General features: G+C 25.8%; 1 protein-coding gene across 1 annotated transcript in view; it reads right to left on the bottom strand.

Annotated features, from left to right (window-relative positions):
* The window catches only part of LOC145844841 (ATP-dependent translocase ABCB1-like), a 62,071-nt gene that overhangs the window by 20,088 nt on the left and 15,868 nt on the right, over positions 1-26,115 (bottom strand). The window contains exons 9-15 of the mRNA XM_082952260.1: positions 19,564-19,776; positions 18,799-18,979; positions 16,821-16,988; positions 10,055-10,174; positions 9,429-9,607; positions 8,733-8,943; positions 5,709-5,858 (exon numbers count right to left, since the gene is read on the bottom strand). Of these exons, the coding sequence (XP_082808386.1) occupies positions 5,709-5,858; positions 8,733-8,943; positions 9,429-9,607; positions 10,055-10,174; positions 16,821-16,988; positions 18,799-18,979; positions 19,564-19,776 (1,222 nt within the window). The remainder of the gene's footprint in view (positions 1-5,708; positions 5,859-8,732; positions 8,944-9,428; positions 9,608-10,054; positions 10,175-16,820; positions 16,989-18,798; positions 18,980-19,563; positions 19,777-26,115) is intronic.

Genomic DNA, 26,115 nt, shown 5'->3' with positions numbered 1-26,115 from the left:
CACTTATAACTTATTTTATAAAATTAAACAACTTTGAAAAAATTATAAAGAGGTAAAGTATACACATTAACTTGTTACATAAAATACTGAACTAACTGCTTAGTTATAAAGAACTCAATTACTTACTTAAACAAAAAAAACTTTGATTCTAAAATTATGCTAGATAAACTTTTGTGTATATATCACAGTTTCACTATGGAAGTGTCCTTGCTACAGATCATCAATACTAAAAAGCTTACAAAGTCTGCTTGTTCAAGTAGGATACTTTTTCAATATGTTAATAGAAAATTTTTGCAGTTTTGTAAAGGATATTTTACTAATTTATACCAGATGAAGGCATTGGAAATAATATTAAATAATTTTGTAAATTTTTAGGAAAATTTTGGAATTTTTTTCTGACTTTAAGAACTTTTAATTAATTTTTACCATTTGAAGGCTTTGAAAAACACGGTATTTTGTAAATTTAAACTGACAAAATCTGACTTTTTTAAATTTTATCAAATTTCCTGACTTTTTTTCAAAACCCCCATTTTTTCCTGACTTTTGTTATTTTTTAAATTTTTTCTGACTTTTCCTGATTTCCTGACTGAGTGGCAACCCTGTATCAGTAAAAACCTAACTAAAAATATAAACCCAATTGTACCTAATGATTCATGTTCTAGTAATAATATAAATAATAACAATACTAGTGGTAATAAGGGCAATAGTAGTAACCATATTGATAATAATAATAATGATAACAGTATTAATAACAACAGCATAACCTATAATAGTAACAATAACAATGATAATAATAACTGTAGTAACTAGAATAACATCAATATCAGTAATATTAATAACAATGAAGTAATTAAACGTGGTTTCAAATTCAAGAACAATGTAAGTAAATGCGTTAAATGTAAGCTTAGTGAATATACTAACAAAAAAAAAATAATAAGGATAAAGTATATATTGGTTCGACAGGAGGCCTTTTTAAAGATAGGTACACCGGGCATAAGTAAACTTTAAAGTATGTAAACAAAAAGAATAGCACAAGATTGTCAGATTTCGTTTGACAGCATTTTGACAGGTATGGAACCAAACCAGAAATAGATGGAACATCCTTCACCACGCCAACAATAACATCAGTAGCGAAAGCAAGATCTGCTAAATATGCAACCTTGAACGAATGGCAATTTTAGCAGAAGATAGTAAACAATTACTAAATAAAAGACGTGATATTTTAAACAACTGTGTACACAGCCAACGGTTCTTCTTCAAATAATACCTTTGCGCTTTCTCACCTTCCATATTTTTCATTCACCTTTCAGATAAACACACACATTCACTTAATATTTATAAATATAATTATATATCCTAAGTAAAATATAGTTTTATTTATTTATATATTTACTTCACACAAGACACTTTCTATTGTCCGACATTTCATATACTCACTTTACCCTACAACTATAATTCTTCACATCTTTATGTGTTAAGTTCCAAGTTTAATTGGAAGCTTGTATTCAAATCACAGATTAAGCGTGCTTTGTTACCTAATACGCCCAATAGAGCTAGAGGTCTTTTTACTGCAGGTTTATACTTAGCATATGACCACCTTGTTGTTTTAAATTTTAACTTTCATATAAAACACAGTTTAATTATTAAATACTTAAAATATCTGTATGGGATCTTTAATTTAAATACCCGACTGCTACTTTATAAAACAACAATCAATTGTTTTGATAACTATTATATACAATATATATATGTAATTAAATCACTGTGATTTTATGTATGCCGCTGTAACTTAATTATCGGTCAGTGCTTTATAAGTTAATGACAAGTTTGTTTTTCCTGTTCTTCGTTTTTATTAATTTTTACATTTAAACTAAATCTGCTTCCTAATTGTATCTAACTTTGATTTTGTTATAACTTGAGGTTTAATCATTACAAACATTTAATATATAAAACACACGTTATAACAATTTCCTCTGACTTTTATTGTCTTTACCGTTATTAAATTTTATTGATTTACTAATCAATGGTTGTGGTTTCAGTTTAATTTTTATTCAAAATAGATTACATACTACTTTTCATATTAAAGCGCTTTACTGCTTTCCCAAACATGAAGACTAAATTAACTAACTTTACATTACAAATTAAGTAGCTGTCTTAGTGTTCATATGTATTGTGACGTGATTATTTAATGTATTTTGTTCAATCGTTGACAACAGTAAAATAAATTTGAATCAGTATTTTATTCCATTAAAGTAAGTAATTTGTTTATATTATTGTTTGTTGTGTATTTTAGTTTACTTTACTTACTTTAGACTTAATAATTAAAAATATTATATAATTTTATAACAGTCGGATTTCACTTTAAGTGTTTTACCTATTATTAACCTCTAAAAATCTGTAGAATATATTTCATTTTAATAAAAACATGTATACACCTACTTTATTCTATGCTTCTATTCTTACATTATATTAATTATTTTTTACAGAACCCAGTTGAAGTGTGCTGATTCGTTTAACACACAAAAACGTTTGTTGGTAAAATAAATGAAGATTACTGTATAATTTGTTTTTATTTATATTCCAGTAAACTTGTTTCACTAGGATCTTTTGTTAGCAAACACTTAAATCTCTAGTTTGAACACTTATTCATATTTCACCCATTTTATATAAAATTTAATCTTTTTAATAAAATTTATCATTTAACCTTATAAAAACTAGTTTAAGCTCGTGTGCTTTTTACTTTTTAGAACGCTACAAAAGTTCTCGACTTAATGATAAGGAAAATGTTCAATACAAAAAACTGTAATTATTAACTAAACAACGTTTCACTCGCTTGAACCAAATCAAACGAAATAATCAGTTGAATAAAATATTTTTTTTTTTACTAAACATGCAAGAAGATATTAGGCTAAACTTGAAATAAAACTGGTATTTATGTGAAAAAAAATTAAACTTATAGTTTAAAGCTATCAACTTAGAAAAATTATAATGTTACCAGGTTAACTTATATTAAGGTTTGAAAAATGTAAGCTACTTAATAATACTATAATTTTGAAACTTAAATAAATATACTTACATTTAGCAGGATTGTAAAACTTGTGAACAACAAAAAAGACAACTCTTGCATCTAAAGCATTAGACTAAATAACTGTATTTAAGCTTAACAAAAAAGTTTTCAGAAAAATAGAACTCTTATATATTGCTTGGTATATAATAAATTTTTTGTTGATAATATAAAAGTATCAAAATATATTCGTTAAAATTTTATACAAAAATGAATTTAAAATGTTTGTAAATTTACTTTTATCTTTTCAGTAAAATGTTAAGGTTTGTTTTAAAATAACTACTAGTATAATTAAAACACGAAGTTTTAGTTGAAGTTTATCATGTAGAACATTTAATGATTATTAGTATACATTTTTCATAGTTCGCTTGCAACTTTTGAACATAACAGAACTAATGTTATACAAGCATGAAGGAATCGTGCAAAATGACTTTCTTGCTAAATAAATTTTCGTACTAAAGTGTCACTCTGTGCTAAAATGTCACTCTCAGGGTTTCCTAAAGTTTTTGGTAAATTTCTTCTAGGTTTAAAAAAATATTTTGGTCCATTTTTAGTACAAAAGTAAACTGAAGGTAAAAAACTGTCTAAAATAGAACAACAACATTGAAAGCTACTTTAAACATGTTTTTTTTTGGAAAAAATAAAAATTAACATTACAGATTTTTTTTTTAATCTTTAAGATAGATTTTTCGTATTTAATTGATTTACTTTTAATATTTTAAATTCTAGGTTAATACGTGATTTGTGTTTAAAATTAAAGGTTTTTTAGGCAACCCTGCGCTCTGTGCTAAAATGACGCCCTGCTTTTCTGACTTGTGCCCACTTGGAAGGGCTTTTATAAAACTAGTTGCAAAAAACAAAGCTTTATAAATAGAACAACTATTTATTCATTGCATACTTAGATACTTAAAGTTAGGACTCAAATACAAAACATAAGAAAAACAATACACAAATCTAAAAACATAATGACGTAACTTTGCCATTAACGCAAAAACTCTAGTTTGCTTCAAGCTAATATATAAAATCTGCAAAATATCAATAAATAACTATGGATTTATTAAATCTTAAATTTTATACTTAAATTTGTAGATTTTTAATATTTATACGAGAGGAGCTACCTTTATTTTTTAGTTTAGACTTTAGACAGCCCTTTTGATTCCACGCATACACGGCGGTAGCTACTTTTAAGCAAAGTCGGTTCGTTACATCAACCAAAACCTCAATATGAAAGATTATATAAACTTTATACAAAATAAATTTTAAATGCTTTCTTTACTGTGTTTCTATATTGATTTCTTAATTTCTCAAAAAACAAAAGTCCGGCTTTATTAGTCGTTTGAACTACAAATTTTTTCGAGCTCAACAAGGAACGCGTTTTTATACAATTTTGAATATTATTTTTCTTAAACTAAAAAATTCTTTTTAGATTTTAAATGTTTTTCAAAGTCAAAAACTACTTAACAACTAAGTTAGTTGCAAATGTAGATATTACTACCTATTTTTACATTGTTCATATTATTAAATACTCAAGTTTGGCTTTATTTAACTTAAACGTAGATTTCTAATAAACTAAGTTAAATGTATTATGCTCAATTTTATAATGGAAACATAATCAAGCTTAAAACTAGTTTTTTTTTAATCCAATAGTCATCACAGTTATAGAAATATGTGCACAATCAACTAGAATAAAACAAGTATGTGCACCTCAAGCTCAAAACTCATCTCAAATATGCTAAAATCCTTTATCAAGCTCTCTCCAGAATATTTAGTGTAAGTTTTAAAGTATATTTTGTGCACCCCTACACAATTTCGGGCAACATAAAATTTGTGTACACTATGAAGACTAGTATGTACTACTAAGTAAGTACTAGTATGCATACTAGTAATACTACTTACTAATAATACTAGTAAGTAGTATTACTTAAATATACTTACTATTAATACTAGTAGTAATACTAGTAAGTAATAGTATGTATGGGTGCACACCATGAAGACTACTGATCTAGTGCAAGTTTAGAATATTTTTCAAAAAACCTAGTGTAAATTTCAAAACTCCCCTCAAATCTGCCTGAGACCGTTTTTCTGCTTTTATTAGAAACTCCGGAATATCTAGATAAGTTTCGAAAGTTGTCAGAATATCTAGTGTAAAATTCAATATAAACTCTGTGCACCCCAAAATAAATTTCGCTCACACTAGTGTGCATGGGTCCACTTGAGACCACTACTTAGTTTATTTATAAACAGATGAAAATAAACATAACAACTTTGTACTATCTAATAAAGTTCTAAAGGACAACATTTTAAAAAAGACATATTTCTCTTTTGTTAAATTTGAGCTTGTCTCACGGCAAGCGAAAGTCCGGACTTCTGTTCTGCAGACTTTCGCCGATGTTTTTTGTTGGATAACATTTCCTTAACAGATTATAAAAACAAAACAATTTATTCTTACGTAAATATCTTATTCAACTAACTGACTTTTGTATCCATAAAATATGAACAATTCTACAAAGTCTGTATATTTAGTTGAATAAAGTATTTATGTACGATAAACGCAACAATAACAGTTTAATCGAAATAAACCAATATATATTACCATTTCACTATTTAATAAATACATATTATTAGAAAACTATATTTAACATACTGGAGGCTTCGAATTCTTTTTTTGCTTTTTCTTCACCTCCAATAACAACAGACATTTCTAATAAACCTCCTAATATAAGAAAAGGCACAAAAGATAAAGTCAGTAAGGTCAATTTCCAATTGAAGTAAAACGAAATTCCAAGTGCCACACCTAAAATTTTCAATGTTAGAACAGATTCGGGCAACTTCTGTTGTCGGCGGACGGACTATTAGACATAAAACTTCAATTGCGGTCGTATTTTTAATTTTATAATGTAAATTCAATAATGTATTAATTAAAATTATGTTTGTTAAACCTCTAATTAAATAATAATGAAACTAGCACTCTGGTTTAAATTTAATCCAAAGTATATTTGTAAATTATTTTTACTAAAAATGAATCGTGGACCTGATAATTTTGCTTGCCAAGTCGTATTTGATGTGTAAAACTATGATTATAAAAAAAATTCAAAGTTAAAACTAACTATATTTTATAGCAAACTTAACTACTCAAATAACTTATTTCTGTTTATTTTATAACCTTAACAAAGGAATTGAATAATAAAAACACAATTATTGTTTATTTGTAATGAAACTAACATTTCATTTTAGTATTTTAAAGCTTGTGAATAAATATGGAATTTTTTGTAACAATAAAAGCTTTTCCAAAAAATTTTTCATTATTATCAAAACAAGCTTTTCAAAAAAAAATTTTTATAACTCTTAAAACAATTTTCTAAAACAATAAACAATATTGTTTACTTAAAGGAGTTACATTTATTTCAGTGCTTATAAAACGGAATTTTACTTGCATTTACCTGCAGTAGCAGTGTTATTTGTGTTTGGTAAAGCTCGAAATGTTGTATTACAAAATGTTTAAGTTTAAGTCTGAATTGCTTTGTTTTCTTTAGTTTAAGATACTTCTTGTTACTTGTGTTCAACTGTTGTTTTGTTAGTGTGTCGTGTGACTATTTTATATTTGTAAATAAACTTTTGTTGACTTTTAAGTATCTTAGATGTATTTATCTTATCTAAAAATATATCTCCCAATTTATGAACCCCTAGCAATTTAGATTGATAACAATAAACATCACGTCGGCATCTGTTATCGAGACATATTTTAATAAATAAATTTTAATATTTTTTTCTTTAGAAAATAAAAATTAAAGTAAATATTTTCAAACATTAACTAATTTTTATAAAAAAAAAATTCAAAAAAAACTTTTAAAAACTATTGTTTTGAGTATGTAATTCATAAATAAAAAAATAAAAAAACTTAAATGTGAGCTTGTCTCACGCCATACGAAAGTCCAGGCTTAGGCTTTGTAGACTTTCGCCGATGTTTTCGTTGAAAGTTTTTTTAGGTGAGTTTATTTCTTTTCACGTGTTCAAAAGTAAACAGTTTATTTTTGTGATCATCGTGTTTATACAAGTCAAACAGATTGTAAAGAAATAAACTCACCTAAAAAAATATGTAATTTTATTTATTTTGTATCTATAGTGTAGATCTCTATAAATTAGTTGTAACTCAAATTTGATTATATATCTTTTTTAGAAACAACTTGGCAGGCTATTTTTCACTTTTAAGATTACTATTAAGTACAGTAACCTCTCACTTATTTACGCAAATTGTGTCCACAGAAAAAATGCGTAAAGATACGAGAGGTACCAAATATACTTACTATAATGGCTGTTTTAAGATATTGCTTCTACTTAAAGGCAGACTGTGTACTTTCCAACTTTTAAAAATTTGTTTAATTTAATTATAAATATGAAAACAAAAGATAAAACTATACATATATTTCAAAAAAAAGGATTTAAGTTTATATAAAATACTAATACTTGTAGTAAAATTTTGTTTATTTTTATAATAAGTAGATTTTATCTTTATCTTTATTCATATGTGACTTATTTGATACCTTACATTTAAATTCTGTTCTACTTAGCAAATTGAATTTATAGTTAAGCACTTCCTTACAATTAAAAAATTGTGTGGTGTCTATATTGAAATTTGGTTTTATAGCCTTTTACAAAAATATGCACTTGGTGCTGTTATAGATTTCTTCTTTTAAATAAAAATATACAAAGTATAAGAAATTGCTTAATAAAAGTCGTTTATGTTACTACAACTTTTTTTAAATTTTACCTTTGCTCACATAAGGATGAACTTGTTTTGCATTGTATTAAAGATATATCAATGGATTTTTTGAGTAGGATTGTAATTTAATGACAAAAGAATTGTGAGGAATTGAAAGTGAGCTTTTTTTTTGATTTTTTTAGAATTCTAAAATGCGTAACTAAACGAGAGTGCGTAACGTCACGAGTGCGTAAAGATGCGAAAGGTTACTGTATCTCGAACTTATAAGTTATAAAGAATGTAATAAAAAGTAAGAAATTGAACTGTACATATTTTTTTTTAATAAAGTCAGTCATTAAATATATCTCAAAACATCAAAAGTGTAGCTCTATAAGTTATTTATTGTTGGCCACTTTAATTACGACTTAAAACATATTTATTTACATTCCCTTTAAAGTTTGTCAAAATTAAATAATACAGTCTAGAAAAATTAAAATTTATGCAAATGGTAGCTAGCCTTTAATCTAGATTCGATATGTTTAAGAAAATAAAAAGTTATTTAGAATTTGGATTTAAATTATCTTTTTTAATAGTAATTTTTACTAGTCTTAAATAATCAAAAAGTTATTATATAAGTAGAAGCTATAAGTTTACTTTTGGATTAAATTTAGAGTAATTGAATTTTTTATTGAATAATGATTTTAATACCACAAACTAATTTTTGGAAAAATAAAATATTATCATAATTTTAAATGTGGAGATACCTGTGACTTTAGGGGCTAGCTAGTCAGAAGACCAAAATCAATGAAAAAAGAAAAAAACTTATATATGGAATTACATTTAACAATATTTTTTTTAATAATCATACTTTAAGTGCATTGTAAATACATATAAAAAGTACTTAAAAAATACAGCAGAATAAAATAAAATATTAAAAAAAAATTGACTTTTAAAAGTTTATAAAAGTACCTAAAGAAGAAAAGTTTTTGAATATCAGTCCCATTTTAGCTCCGGTCACTCCTTGTACCAATGAAGCATCAGACGAAAGCCTTCCACACAACACAGATGTTGTATGCATAGGATCATCAAAGTATTCTTCATCCTGTCTTAAAATTGCTTTGAAACAACCGTTTCTTAACCGTGTGGTCAATTCCATTCCACTTTTTGCAAACAATGTACTCTAAAGTAACAAAACACTCTATAAACATTCACGGTTGTGGTATGGGTTGTTGTTTTTATAATTAGCTTTAGACTTATAAATAAATCGGGTTGTAGACAAGTTTACTACTCTTTGAATCAAAAAAAAAAAGGCAAGCGTGAATGACTAAAAACTAACCTGAGTTACATTAAACTACTGTGAGAATAAAATTAGTTATAGCTTAAAACTGGAAAAAAATATATTATTAATAAAGCTTGAATACTAAAAATCATAAACAAGCTGTCTTAATATTTAGATAAAAAATACAAATTTAAGAAAAGTCAAAAAAATCTTCCTGAGACTTAAGAAAAGTCCAAATTAGCCTTAGTTTGACGAAAAAAAGTTTATATATACCGGAAACTTTTTGAAACAACCTGAGTTGGCTTGCAACCCTGTTAAAATATATCCAACCCTTACTCTTAGCTGTACTTTAGTTTAAACTTTTATATAGTCTATTGTCAACACACTTCAAAAAGAAATGATATAAAAGCGACTGCACCAAGGATGAGGAAGAACACAGCATAATAGACAATTTTACTTTCCTGCTCTGTTCTATCGGTAATAGTAAAAACAGTTAGAACATCAGCAAGTAACAATGAGCTGACGGGGTCTGCACTTCCAGCTATTGCCGCGGATATTGTAGCAACTAAAAATTTAAACGAGATAATAAATAGTAGAGAAAAAGACTTAGCTACTTCTAAAAAGGATTTACTGTTTTTAAAAACTTGAAATTCATGTTTCTACTACCAAGTATATAAAATAGTTTGAGCATACAAAACATTTTTTTATTTCAATTAATTCTATGAAATATCTATATAATAAAAAGAAGAAAAGACAAAGACTTAGTCACATTTAGTACAAAGTACCATTTGAAGACATCAATCTTATTTCGGAAAAAAAAAAGTTATTTATACTAGTCAGAAATTGAAAAGTCTGAACAACAAATTTAAAATATTTTAGAATTATCTGTACTTATTCTTTCTTAAAATAAAATTTAAAATGAGAACAGCTTAAAACCTATATAATAAACTATGTAATATTTTAAGTTACAAATGGTATGTCAAAAAAGTTTTTTTTCACTTTGTAAACTCACAAAACATAATTATCCATTCAGGCTTATTCATTTTTATTAATCGCCAAAAAGAAACTTCAGGCAGATTTTCATTTAGATAATCATCTTTTAAACTGTCTTCTTCACGTTCTTGTTGATTTACTACATAAATATATAAAAACAACATGAAAATCTATGATAAAAATTAATTGCTAAATATATATTTTTCAATTAAAACAGCAAGTCATTAAATTTTTTAAATGATTACGTGTCTGCCTTTTTAACGTGGTTAATCAGTGTTTAATAAATATATAAAAGTGCATATTCTATAATTGTTAATAAAAAGTTGTGATAGTTTATTTTCATTAAAATAAAGTTTAAATACAGTAACCTGCAAACTAGGTACGCACTTTTTAGCTGAAAAACGCTGTGTTCAAAAAAAAAAATCAAAATAAAACAAGTTTTTCATAAATTTAAAGCTAGCCTGAATTGTCCTAGTTAGTATTCTGAGATTGTGGTAACCATTACAATGACATATAAACAAAATGAGTAAAAAGTAAACTAATAAAATTGCTAGGAACGATTTATAAAATCCATTACTGCCAATATTGACTATGAAAACCACAGTCAATATGAGCACCACACCACTTTATTATTGTGTTTTCTACCAAGAAAACCAGTCAAAATGCAATTATTGCTAAATAATAAGCGAGTGTAAAATTTTATAACTCTGCGCTAGCTTTTTTGAATTTAATAAAAGCATTATCTTTTTTTCATCAATTTTTCTATTTAAAGTCAGTAATTACTTTTATGTACTATGAAAATTTAAAGAAACAAATATAAATACATATAATGAATAAATACTCAAGACTTCTAATATCAACATTTATGTTTTCTTTTTATGTTATTATTTTGGAAAATTTTACTTATTTATTTTTAGTATATTATTTGTAAAGTTTAGTGGCCTTTAACATGTTAGTATTAGGCTTAAGTTTAGTAATTAAAGACCAAAAGTTACTAGGTACGCACTGCCAGTTGGGTACGCATTTTTCGCTGTGTTCAAAGTGCATACTTAGTTAGCAGGTTACATTATATTTACAGCAGTTTAAGTTTTAAACAAAATTGCCAAATGAAAAGCTTTTGATTGTCGTATGTTTCAGTTTTGGTCAAAAATAAACTTCTTCATACTATTGTTTAATTACTGAAGTTATATTGTAACAAGTTAAAGCTACGACCGCTTGTTTAAAAGAAAAAAATGGCAAATAAAATTGCTCAGTTTCGTACAACCAAATGTTGAAAGCTATTATTTTTTTCCTCTATATCTAAAGTTTATAAATAAATTACTAATTGTGTTCGTTTGTATTCTAAATAGTCGTTATTTGATAGTTATTTATGAGTATTTAATATATACTGTAACAAATAAAAAAACTTTTTTAGTACTGATAGTACTTATAAAGGGTGCAGTGAGAAAACTTAAAAGAGATTTTTATTACAGGTTCATTGAATATCCTAGGTCAATTGAATCTATTAAAATCAAATCATGAATACAGTAAATAAAACTCTTTAATAAGAACAATATAACCAAACTATTTATTTATCTTACTATACTTGAGTTGGTTTGAAAGTGTAAACGATCGATATTTACTTTTGAAATTCTGATTCAAAGACTCAATTTTTATAGTTTAGACCAGGGGTCGGCAAACTGCGGCCCGCGAAGGGTAAATCTGCGGCCAGCGAGCACGTTTTTTTTGAATGGAATGCGGCCCTAGGAAGAAAATTTTGTGGCCCGGAGCATGTGAATGTGGCCCGCTGAGCAAAAAAAAATAAGTTAAACTTATATTGTTTTTTTGTTTAATTTTATTAGTTTCGTCTTAAGTCCCTGTTTAACATTTTAAAACAATTTAATAACTTTACAGTATCAGCTTAAGATGTAAAAAAAGACAGATTAGCATTCTACAAGGTTTTTTTCTTAGTTTTATCATAACTTTCTTCTTACAACAGCGAGTTTAGGTATTTTTCACATGTCATTTATACCTAAGTTTCTTTTACAGATGTTTTATTACTAAAAGTTATATTTGAGTGTGCACAAAAACATTTAACATAACATATTAGTAACAAAAAGGTTTATTTTATTTTGATTTTTTATAAGTTTTTTTAGCACTTAAAATTAAATCATATGCACACAAATATACAAAGATGCTCATATTTTAATCGGCATACTGACAATTCCCACCCGCGATCATTTCCCACCCGATCAAATCCCACTCAAAAATATTTTTAATTTTCTTTAATTATTACTTTATTTATTAATATTTTTGTTTTATTTTTATTTATTATCAATTTATGTTTTACTATCACTGTTACCCCTAACCCTTGGTTGGTAAACGGTTTTCGGATTTGATCGGGTGGGAATTGATCGTGGGTGGGAAATGATCTCGGGTTGGAAATGAGCGGTTCTCATTTAAAACCACGTTTTGTTTAATACTTAAATTAGATAAAATTTTTTTTCATAGGTATACATTTTAATTTTTAAAACAATGTTTTTCGACAAATTAAGTTAATTTTTATGCAATAATATACACATTTACTGTTTTTTGAACTACCTATTTAATACAAACTAAATTTAGGGATTGTAAATTTGTTAAATTTGTATATTTTTAATCAAGATAGTTCAAATTTAAGCAAATAAACAACTAAACATTGCCACAAACTTAAATTATGACTGTCTGTAGATTCAAATCTCAAGTCAATTTAGTCATTTTTTTCAGATTTTGGTTTGAATAAATTTTTGTATACTAAAATATTAGGCTAGTTTTTGGTCATTTAGGCTGGCTTTTTTGCTTTATGAGTGGCAAATTAAACTTATGATGTATGTTTCGTTCAAATTACAGTGTTGGTTTGAATTATAATATATGTTAAACTTTAAGCCTTGCAGCTGATAAAATTTGAAATATTATATATACTAATTGTATACATATAGGTGTGAACAATTAATGTTGATAAAAAAATTGAATCCCGGAAAAGCTTGGAATTTGAAAATTTATGTATAAAATTCTGGAAAAACCTTTAATTAGAAATTTGTTTTAAAAAACTGGAATTTTAAACAATTTTTACGAGTAAAGTAATGAAATTTCGATTTGACAGAAAAATTTTACTATATAAATTTTTAAAACACATAAAAGTAGCTTAACAGTATCTATTTAGTATTGCTATATTACTAAGGACAGTTTTTTTTTAGATTTAGTTTAAATTTATACCAAAAAAAGAAGCAGAAAATTTTCAAAAACTTTATGTAAGTGCATTGCATCTTTGCTTTTAAAATGCCTTTAGCTATTTTTGTGCTTTGCATTGGAACTAAACCTAGAAACTCTTCTTAAAAATCAAAGTCAGTAAAAAAACCTTGAATAAAAACTCTCAGATGAGCAATATTTGTTATACCAGTGCTCTCATCTTAACAGATTAATAAAAGTTCTAATTTGATTTATGCTACTTTATAACCTTCAGAGATTTACTAAACACGACTTCTTGTTGTCATTGAAGAAATAAACAAAAATGTTTTACTACCGCCAACATAAATTCTTAAAAAAGATTTACTTCTAAACGGTGTCTTCTTTTTAGTAATTATTTTTGCTACTTTATAACTTGCCTTAACAGTTTTTTGTGATCAGTCTGTAGTTCCTGAAGATAATCATTTACTTTGTTAAAACTGACTAAAGCTATTTGTTTTTTTTTTCTCGCAATAACTCTTAACTAACATTTTTTAATTTTTGTAGCTTGTCTTATATTTCACATTTACTCTTTAAATGCAACATTTTTATTGCAGAAAAAGAATTGCTATAATGTTTATTAAAAAGTTAAGCTTTTCTACTTTATTAATGGCTTAATAAATTTTTTATTTTTGTTAAAAATATTTAAGAAACGTTATTGTACATTCAAGATGAATTATGATATTATTTTTGCTATATATTTAATTCGCTATTAATAAACTTCGTTATTTCTTTATTTTGTGACTTTAATTTAAAAAGGGTTGCAAAACATACAGTCTAGTTTAAAAATTTGAAAAATTTAAACTAGGTTAAAGCTGTTTAAGATATCAAAATAAACTCAAGTAATCTTTTATTTCAAACACTTTAATAAAATCTTTGAATTCTCAGAACAGTTTTTATGACTGTAGTGTAGTTTACTAATTGTAATTTTTTTTGGTCTACTTATATATTGTGTACTTTTTATACTAATGATATTTTAGTTAGGTATCTAAGCTTGATTATTTGCAAGTTTTTGCACTTTTTCTAAAGTGGAAACCATGTTAAAAGCTAATTAATTACTCATAAGGTACTTTAGTAGAGTATTCGAGCATTAATTATGTTAAAAAAAGTACATAGTTTATTAAGACTTTAATATATTAGTCAATGATAATTTTACTCCAATAAATATTTATAATTAATATAGGCATTCTATGTGTAGCTAAATATCATTAAAATTAATCAAGTGAATAAAAGTAAAACTTTTATTAATGTGACTAAAACTAATATCAAAAGATTATTCAAAAGTCACTAAAACTAAAACTGCGGCCCGCGAAGATTTTGGAAACTTGAAAATTTGGCCCGCGCGCACCAACTGCCTGCCGACCCCTGGTTTAGACCAATTAAGATTTTTTTATAAAAACTATTTGGATAATTCAACGTAGCCATGTAGTTAAACGTTTATATCTTCTGTTTATTATTAACATAAAATAAAAACATGATACATATTAATTTCAGATTAAAAAAAAAAATATGTTATTTCTAAGTAGTCAAGAGCTACGCTCAAAGCTAAATAAAATTTAAATATCAAAAAAATCAAGTTCTTGGACAAAATGGGTAGTAAAATAACAAAATATTAAAACTTGATCAACTAAATCCCATTCTTGATCTAAAAAAACTACCTGAGGTTAAAAACATTAAAACTACTTTGAGATTTTTATTAAAAAACAATTTAGCCTTAGTTATTTTCAAAAATTCAAACTGTCCTGATTTACCCTGAGTAGGCCTAAAATTAAAATAAATTAAAGTATCCTGAATAACCCAAGTATGTGGCAAACCTTATTCCTAATAACTTAAGGTATCTAGCTTTAAAAGACTATGAGGAGGTATGTTATTACTGGGTTTTTACACAAATTTTTGTAATTACTGAAATGCTTTAATTTAGACTGACATTCTTTTAATCCTATGATGGTCGGCATCCAATTGGTCTTATAACCAAATGAAACTACGTAGCCTAATACTTTGGTTGTAAAAGCGTAGCTTGTTAATAATAGGAACTTTTAGTACACTTTTATTTTTTTTAACTCCAAGTTATTTTATTAGACCATAAAAAATTCCATAAAAATTTTCGCTGTCTGAACTAGAATTGTTATGCGCTACAGCAATTTAACATTTGGTTGTGCGCTAGCTCACAAAGTACTGGGCTAGCAAAATTAAATATTTATTTAGATATAAATTTACAACTTGAAAATGTATTCAAAACAAAACAAACTGATATTCATTCTTTCTTAATTTCAGAGATTTTAAAGCACTTTTGCGGACAAAACCTGACATTTTGCTAACATAGCCTTAATTTTAGCAAAAATGAAGCTATAGAACAAAAGTTTCTCAAAAAAGAAATTCACAATTTAATTTACTAAGAAAATTTGTTTTTTAATATTTTTTAACAATTAACTAATTTTTAAGCGTTTGAACTGACAAATATAGACATATTGCCAAAATTTCGATACAAAAACTAATTTAGCCTGACGCGTATAAACTCGGTGACAGTCAACTCTCGCGAATCTACGCACATTGTGTTCACAGCAAAAGTTCGTAAATTAAAGAAAGAACGTAACTAAAGAAGATGTAGCAAATATACCTACTATACTGGCTGTTTTCTTATGTTGCATTTGATTAAATACAGTTGGGGACTTGCTCACTTTTTTGTTTATAAAACTAGTTTTCATTCAAATTGTGCATTTATTTGAAAAAAATTTAATAAAAATTTGTTAATGTGTATACATAGTATTTTTTCTACTTTGTTCCTTGCCCATCTGAGATTAAACTTATCTTGCATGGTATTAGAGAAACACGAAGCAAAACAAGTTTAATCTTAGGTGGGCAGGCAAGGAACGAAATAGCTAAAAATAAGAGATTTATTGAGTTGAAATGAAATTTTATGCCATAAACATTGAGAGGAACTAAATATTAAACATTGTACTTTTTTTTTGATTTCAAGGAATAAAAGCGTAAATACACCTAAAATATAAAAACAAAGCCATAGATTTCAACAGTTTCCTTATAAAAGGTACAAACTAAAAATGCAAAAATTTTAATGTTATCAAAATACTATATCCTCCTTTATTTTTCAAATTATTTACTTTATATTTTCTTAAAATATTTAAAATGTTAACAATATTTGTAACGAAATACATACAAAAAATTTTCAAAATTAAAGTAAGATTTTTAAAATTATAATATTTTTGTTATTTCATAAACTTTTCCTACATATGTTTGTAACGAAAACGATCTACAAAACTGACTATATCTTAAAAGTTAATCATAAATTATAAGTAGTACCACATAGTTAAGACTAAAGTCTTTAAAGTAATTAAAAAAATATTTATTTTTTCTATAGTTTTAAAGTTGTAAAATATTATTTTGTTTAAATTTTTATACAAATCAAATCCATAAAAAGATTTATATCTCAAGGATTATTTAAAATAAACAAAAATTCAAAAAGATCTTACTATTGTTTTTTGAAAGCTTTTGTTGAGCATGTTGTTTTTGATCGCTATCTACACCTGAGTTGTTTGACAATTGAGTTTTAAGCAAGTTAGAATAGACGCCGTCTTTTGAAACTAGATCATCATGAGTTCCAAATTCAATGACTCTTCCACCATCAAATGCAATAATTAAATCGCAATTTCTAATTGTTGAAAGCCTATGAGCAACAACAATTGTTGTTCTACCTAAAATTACAAAAGAAAGTAAAATATATATTCAAATAATTCTAAAAAATTTGCAACTGATATTTAGTAGGTCATCAGTGTCATATAATTTAGACAAAATTATGGGATCTAACAAAAAATTAGTTTTAAAAAAATTATAAATGAAAATAAATAAAATGCTTTAAAATCAACGTTTAAAAATATCTTAAATTATTAAAATTTGTGTAAAAAGTTTATTAAGATTATTCATTTCATTTGTTAACTCCAATTTTAAACAAAAACATAAGTATTAAAAGACAAATTATACATAAGTATAGCACTATAGTCAACTTAAAATAAAAACTAAAATTCATCAGGTTATTGAATACATTTATATTAACTTTTTCAATCTTACCTTCTTATATCTTAAATAAAATATAGCATAGATCACATAAGTACATCAAAATTGCCAAATTAGATTTGTTAACGAATAAAATTAGTATTTAGTTATTTCATTTTTTTCTAACTTTAACAGTTTTTTTTTTCTACAAAAACATGACTTCAAAAAAAATATTCAAAACGTACTCGCAGTCATTCAATTGGTTAAAATTCACACTTTTGCAAATTAAAGCATAAAATGTTTGATAAAAAATAATTTAACATATCTTTGATTTCAAACATATACGCATTCTAACGAAGTTACAAGACCTTTGTATCCTGTAAGTAAAAAAAAGGAGATTGTATATAAAATGCTGGGAGGATTTTTAACTCAATAAATAAAAGCAAGATGAATGAAGAAAATAAAATTAAAACCTTAAGTTTAACTGAAAATGAGTTGTAAATTTAACGTAAACCTTAAAAAAGGAATAAACTTTTTATCACAATAAATATTTTTTTACAATAAATGGAAAAAAAAGTAAAACTATTAGGCTTATGACGACAATCAACATGAGCCTGACGCTTAATCTTTATAAGCGAAACATTGATGTTTTTTTTAATTCAGGGCGTACTTGGATATACTTTTTGCATCCTAGAAACAGTTTTAGAAGCAGATGTGTTCGATGATGAAGAAACAGATTGCATTGGAGCTTTTCATATTATCCTTATCATGCATTGCTACAACATCTAATCATATTTTGCGAATCCAATCTTTTTATTTGTGCATGAACTTTTATGAAATATACATTTAAGAGCATACCAATGAGGTAATTATATTATATTTTTTGGTCATAAATAAAACAATATACTTAGTGTACAAAAAAATAGATTAGATAACTGAGTCAAATGTTTGTTTTCTAAGTCAAAAGCTTTTATAGAACCCTTAGTTATAAGTAATTCAAGAGTAACACTAAAGTAAACAAAAAAGTTTAGTCATTCCACTGCCAACATCAGACCAAAAATTTACGGTAGACTTAGACTTTAATTTTATTTTTATTAAAACATGTCAGTCAGTCGCAGCTGATAAAGTTGCAGTAGTCAATCTACAAAATTTTATAGGGTTTTAATATGAAGCCATCGTTTGATAGTATAATCAATGACGTCAGCTTTGTCTAAATGCCTTGCAACTATTTATACATTGTCTTTTTGGCAAGACATCTGGTAAGCTCGTTTTGAATACGATGAAAGAAAAATGACTTACGAGTTTCAATAAAAACGAAATCCGGATCTTAGTCTATCGAAAGTATGTAGTCTGATGATCGAAGTGGTATGATCAATAATCGGTATTTTGTTAACTTTAGCTTGTCTGACGGTATACCAAAGTCCAGGCTTAGTTATACTTTCGCCGATTTTTTCTTTGATTGAAAACTAAAGTTGATATTCATTTTGTTTATAAAAATACTAAGCTAATAACCTTGTGATGCTTTATCTAGAGCTGCTTGCACAATAGCTTCGCTTTCAGTATCAAGAGCAGAAGTAGCTTCATCTAACAAAAGTATTTTAGGATTTCGGATAATAGCTCTGGCAATAGCGATTCGTTGCTTTTCTCCACCACTTAACTGGTTTCCTCCTTCACCAACAAAGGTTTGAAATTTCTTTATATAATTTATACAGTTATATTTCGAAATTTAAGTAAAAGTAGAACAAGCTTTAACATAAAATATTCTGCATTCAATCGACTAAAATATCAGTTTTGGACTTACTGTGAAAATTTGAAGAAGATTAATTTTAGTAAAATAGTCTTTTTTAGCATTTTTGGTTTGCGCCTTCCATAAGGAACCTACTGAGATCACTAAATTTGATCACTTATATCTCAAAACTTACTTTGAGTTTTGTTATGCGGTTTAAAATTTCTGATAGCTCAGATTTAACACTACAAAATAAGATCAACTTGTAAAAAATAAGGTGTACACCCGTAATTACTTGTATCAAAATATTATTACGATTAAGTTTACTGAAACGGATAAACAAAAATACTGCTTCAGCAAATTTTATGTAACAGAAAATACATACGCTGCTTAACTCAATTTGATAAATATTGAAAAACTTAAAAAACATGTTACTTAAAAAACATGCTGTCAACAAAATTAAATATTTTAGTTATTTATCTTAAATGAGTATTTTAAAAGTGGTTACAAAATTAACAAAAATATAAATATTTTGAAAATTCTAAAATGACCTGTGGAAGTTTTTCAATAAAATTAAACGCGTTAGCTTGTTTGGCAGCAAAAATTATTTCATCGTCTGAAACACTATCTCGACCCCATTTTATATTTTCAGCTATCGTTGTTTCAAACAAAACAGGTTCTTGGGAAACTACTCCAATTAAGTCACGTAATTTTTTTACATTTAGTTTACGAATGTCTTTGTTTCCTATAAGAATTTGACCCCTCTGTTTAAAACAAATAAGTCATTAAACGTTAACTAACATTTGAAAACTCAGGACTTAATTATGTTTTTTTTTCGTTTATATATCGTAAATTTTATAATCTTCTATTTTAGTTTAACAATTATGTACTGAAACATAATCCAACATCTATTATCTAATGATAACAAAAACTAGAAAATATAAATTATAATTTCAGTAACTTAATAAGTAAAAATGTTGAAATATATTATAAAATCCGAACCAAACAAGTTCGTTAAAATATAACACTAACAACTTGAAATGTACAAAACTCATTAAAGACTACCGACATTTCTGAGCTATAACTAGCACAGTTCTAGAGAGCTCTAAAAAGTTTATATGCTTCAACATATAAAAGAAAACAGTAGACATAAATATAAGTTTTATCTATATATACAAATACATACAACTAATTTTATACCTGAGTTACTTTTTTGTTAATATTTGTTGTTATTATAATTAGTTATCAATTTGTTTACTCAAAAATGTAGTTTATATGTTTTTTAAAACATATACTACTTTTTTACATTTTATACTTAATTTTTTGAACTACTTATTTTTTTTTAGAATCCCGTAGAATTGGGCTAGTTATGGCACAGAGAAACAACGTTAGTTTTAAATTAATTATAATAGTTTTCAAATTGTTGTTGTAGCTTAAAGAAAAGTGAATAAATATTAAAAATTATATTAATAATATTAAAAATTAAAACCAAAACAAATTTTATAAAAAAATTATACGACAAATTATATTCATAACTGAAATTTAACATTTTAAATTTATAGTTAAACCATATTTATTTTAGATTTATTGGTCTAGTGCAGGGCTTCCCAAAGTGGGCGATATCGCCCCCCTGGGGGCGATAATTAGTAAGGGGGCGGAAGGGTGGGCGTTAACTAGTAAGGGGGCGATTTTAAAATTTTGGGCTGTTATAAAATGTTTACTTTTTATATTGCTATTTACTAATTTTAGCTTGCTATTAAATATTTGACCCTGAGGTAAAACTTAAACAAAAAAAAATAATCAAGTACTTATGATTCCTACTTTCAAGTAAATTACATATTTTCATTCATATATTATTTTATTTAACAACTACATAGATCATAGACGATCGGAATCCCTCTTACCATTTTATAACCTGACATATATGTTATTTGGGATCATAAATGGTTTGTAAAAATCTATGTTATATGTTATTAAATTTCTAGGTAAATTGGCAACCCTGTATATTTCCAAGTGTTTTTTGAAAAATCACTAAGTTAGACTAAGAAATAAAACTATACAGGATTGCCAATTTACCTAGAAACCTAAAAAAACCTGGAATTTGACAATTTAGGCAAAAAAAAAACCTAAAAAATCTGGATTTTTAACAATTTTAACATATTAAGTAGTAAAATTTCGATTTGACACAAAAAATCTATCATATAGATAAAAATATGATTCCCTTCGAGGCAGATCTTTTTGAAGTAAACGACTTACAGGAAACCTTCTCAGACTTACAAACTGACCTTGAAATTAAAGTAAATTTTTCAAAAGCACGATATGAAAGCTTTTGGACTCAACCAAAACTAAGGCAAAAGTACACAATAGGAATAGTAGAGAGGAATTTAGACTGTTGTTTATAGTTTTTCCTTCTAGCTATGTTGTTGAGAAAGCTTTCAGTTCAGTTATCAACACCTTGAGCAAAATATCTAATCTAGATATTTGTAAAGAAGACTTTATTTCACTGATTAGATCAGAAAAAGTATTTTAAAAGTCAGAATCAGATTAGAAAAACTTGCAAGCAGTCATGAACCTCATCCTTCATATTATATTAGACTACAGTAGCAGAAATTACTTTATGAAAGTTTTTTGATTTTATTTGATCTTTTAAAATACTTCTTATTTTTCCTGGTTCGTATTGTATTTAAGTAATCTTTTTATAATAAAAAAATTATTAAGTTATTTATTTTACAACAGGTTTGCATAATGCCTAATAAATATTAATTACGGTAGACTTCCTCTTGAGTTCGCACATTTTACCCAAAAAAAAGTGCAAATTTATATTTTCTAAAATTTAACTCAAATAAAGTCTATTACTAACTAAATATTAATAAAACAAAAAATCTATAATATTTAATAGGTTATATAGATCTTTTTTTTTTATGAATGTTTGTTTTATGTTTTAGTTGATTTCATGTTTATGCATAACGTTATTGCATATAACAAATTTAAATTTATCATTTTGTTAAGAAATGGCAATAATTTTTGAGTTTGCACTTTTTGATATTGTTCAAAAAACGAACTCAAGCGGAAGTCTACTGTATTTATTAAATGGTTTATGTTTTAAATTTGATAATAGTTTTATTTTGACCTGGTTAATTTTGTAGTAAATATTTGTCGTTTTACATTACACTAAAATTTTTTATAGCATAGTGATTAAAGTATTAGTTTGTAAGAAATTTATTTGACATATTTTTGTTATTACTTGTTTAATCTGTATAAATAAAAAAATCTTGATAACCATTAAAGTTTTTATTTCAAAATTTTTTTTTTGGTTTTAAAAGAGTATAGATTTGAGGTCTCTGTTTGAAATGACTTTAAATTTTTCAGTTAAAAGATTCTTAAACTCATTTTTATTTTTTATTTGATTTATTATTTAAAAAAAATCTATTTATTAAGGAATTTTAAACTATTAATAAAACTGTTTTTTGTGTTATCTTAATTTTTAATATATTAGCAATTAGATTATGTTGTTTATTTTAATAGTTCAACACTAGCTTTTAGTTTTTCACTATTTTCTTCTGGTAAATTATTATAGGCTAATAACTAGAGAAAAAATAAATTTAAACAGTATTAAATAAGCCATCAAAAAGACTGCTACAATTACAAAACAAAAATTTAACCTAATTAAAAGAATTTTTTAATCGATTACTTTCTGTTCACAGAATTAACTATAAAAACTTTGATTTTATTTTTTTCATTTTAAATTAAGAAAAAAGAAATTGTTAAAATTAAGGTTTAGTTTCCTAAAGGTTATTCCAAGTAAAATATTATTTAATGGTATTCTACTACAAAAACATATAGTATAAAAGTTAAAAAATAAGTTTTTAACTTTACAACTAACTTGCTTATAATATATCTTAGTATTGAAATTAATAATTTTACTGCATTAACCATTTTTCGCTGTTGATGAAACCACATTTCATGTGAGATAATCAACCAGTCGGTCAAACTTCCTCAAACAAGATCAGAAATTATGTTTTAATATTTATGTTATTATGTGTAAAATAAACTGTTCATTCTAATATAGTTTTTTAATCTCTGGTATAGTAGTTTTAGAATATGCCTATTTATAAAATAGTTTAAGTATTTTGTGCGGCTTAATTAAGTTACTTAGTATTGACTTCTAAATGTCCGAAACTCGTTATATGAGAGATTAATATAAAGTCAGGTTTGAGTTGAGATTTCAGATGGGTAACGTATGGTTAAGATCCAGTCGAATTTCGACCCGCTAAGTAACTTGAAAACTACTTGTGCAAAATAAACAAAATTTATTCTTTTTATACTTAATACTTTGAAATACACTTTCAATTTGGTTTTCAGTTCACAATAGTATTTTCTAGATCACAATAATACTAAATAATTTTATTACAATTTTGCTCGAGTTTTTTAATTTTCATATATGTTACTTTTTTAAATTATGCAGCCCGCAATTACATTTTTTTAACGAGTTGAAACTAGAAAAGATTTTTAGTAAATATGAATTGCTGACTACTAAAGTTGTCCACCACTACCCTAAAAGTTTCATTAGTTTCAAAACAATTCATATCTAAACAGGATTGATTACAGATTACACAAGCCTTTTTAATAATTAAGTATTTTAATACACTTTACTGGGCTTATAAGAAAACAAATGTAACTTATTTTCTCAAGCCCTGTAAACTACTTTGAACACAGCCCAAAAGTGCGTGCATAAGAAGTACCAGACTAAATTACATTTCGAACACAACTTTTTCGGCTCAAAAGTTTGTACTCAAGAGAAAAACTATTTTGTAAAATCGTGGGGGGCGATTATTTTCTAAATTTCTGAAAAGGGGCGATTTAGAAAATGAGTTTGGGAAACCCTGGTCTAGTGTATGGTGGGCAACTTTTTTTGGTCGGCGGACCAAATTTACATCAAAACTTTTATTGTAGGTAATACTTTTTAGAAGTCTTAGCAAGCCGCATAACATTGAAAAATTTTAGTTTAAAAAACAAGGAGCTTGCAGTGAAGTAAATGTTGAAAAAGCATTACTATGTACAAAACATTAAATGAAGATCACTTTTGAACTTTTTTATTAACAAGCTTATATTTACTTGATTTTTTGCTTTTAAGCTACAAAATACGTCTCGAGCAGAAGATTTCTGTTGGTGGGCTGGATCCAGCCCGTGGACCGTATACTGCCTTACCCTAGTCTTATGGGCTAGGCCATTATTTATTTTTATTTGATCAATTCTGAAACCATAAAAAGCCACGAGCCAAATACGTTACCAGACCAGGATAATGTATTACAAGGGGTTATTAGTGATATTTTAAGTTATTTACTATTGTTTTTTGATAAATCTCAAAAACATTTAAATAAACATTACTACTTTTAGATGTTCTGAAAAACTTAAATATGCCTTAGAATACAAAACAAGCTTATTTAAAAATTTTAAGTTTTGTTTATAAGAAGGTCTATTTGTAACAAAAAAATACTCTATGAGAATTAAGTTTTTAATTTGTATGAGTTAAATACTTTTATTCTAAGTTTTTAAATTTCTCTAAGTTATTATCTTTCTAAAGTAATTAGTGAATAAAAGTATAATAAGAACAATTTGCACAGTACTTTTCTTGATTTAACTAGCATATGTTTATCTGTAATAAACAAATTAACACAGTTCTACAGAGTTCTGTATGCAACAAACGAATAGAAGTAAAATAGATGAATATGTGTATTTACCAAAACATAAGCCATAATTACTACACACACAGAAAAACATATGTTATTTGATTTAAGAAAAATACTGTTATTACTATGTATTTCAACAAATTTGCTTCGTTAGGGTCTAAATTAATAAACTCTTAGCAAGTAAATTTTTAATATTTAAACAAATAGATATTCATTTAAAGTTAAATTTACAAAATTAAAGCTACAAGCTAAGTATTTGCTATAAATTCAAACATACACATATGAAATCCATTTTTTGTTTTTTAATATGTAAAGAAAATAACAACACAAAGGTGACTTAATTTTTTTACAGAGGTTTCGGTCAAAAAAATCCAACCATGTCAAATATTAATACAATACTAAACTGCACTCTACAATATTGATTGTATATATAGTTGTCTAAAATGCATAAAACCATAAACAAAACTAAGATGTTACATCTCAAAACTTCCAAATTTATAAATGTAAGTGAGACTGAACTTTTAATACTAAATACACTAGTTGTAAAAATAAAACAAGAACTACAAATTAACCTGGAAAATACTAATAAGAGAAAAAAGCTAAACCAGGAATAGAAACATACAGGTTGTGCTTAGAAGAAGCTTTACTAATACTTGAATATGATACGAATAGCATCAACAAAGGAACAAAAATTATGAATTCATGAAGACACAGGAACAATTTTTTAATAGTAAACATGAAAGAAGATAAGACTTGAATAAGTATAGAATACTAGTATAAAATACTTTTTGACTTTTTCATAGATTTTTAGGTTTTGTTGATACGTGGTTAAACTAAATTCAGATTTTTTAGATAAACTTTTAATTTAATTTAAATTTGGATTCGTTATATATATTTTTTTTAATTAAAACATATTATACCAAACTATAGATTTATAAATATGGAATTTTTGAATATGCAACATCTTAGTTATGTTTATGTTTTCATTTATGAATATTTTTTTAAAGATTACATACCAACAACATTGTAGAGTGCAGAGCTTACTATTTTATTAATACTTGAATAAATCAGAATCTTTCTCACCGAAAAATGATAACAGTTTAAATAATAAATTCTTTTTTGTATTATCATTTAAATAAGCTTATATGTATTATCATTTAAATTGATAAAATGTTATGAACAACACAAATAGTTATTTAATATGTAAGGTATAAAATTAGTAGATTAAGTACAAACAGCTGTAAGTATATATCAGGGTTTCTTAAAGTGGGCCAAATGGCTCCCATGGGGGCCGTTACAGAAATTTAGGGGGCCATGAGGTCACAACTTGAAATTTACACTAGTGATGCTGGAGTTAATGAGGAAGAGCAAAAAAAAAGTTATAGGCGTTTTTATGGTAGTTTTGAAACTTAT

The sequence above is a fragment of the Thalia democratica genome, chromosome 9 (genome assembly GCF_965202585.1).
Source record: "Thalia democratica chromosome 9, ktThaDemo2.hap1.1, whole genome shotgun sequence".
Taxonomy (NCBI): domain Eukaryota; kingdom Metazoa; phylum Chordata; class Thaliacea; order Salpida; family Salpidae; genus Thalia; species Thalia democratica.
This window is presented reverse-complemented; position numbering and strand designations above follow the sequence as displayed.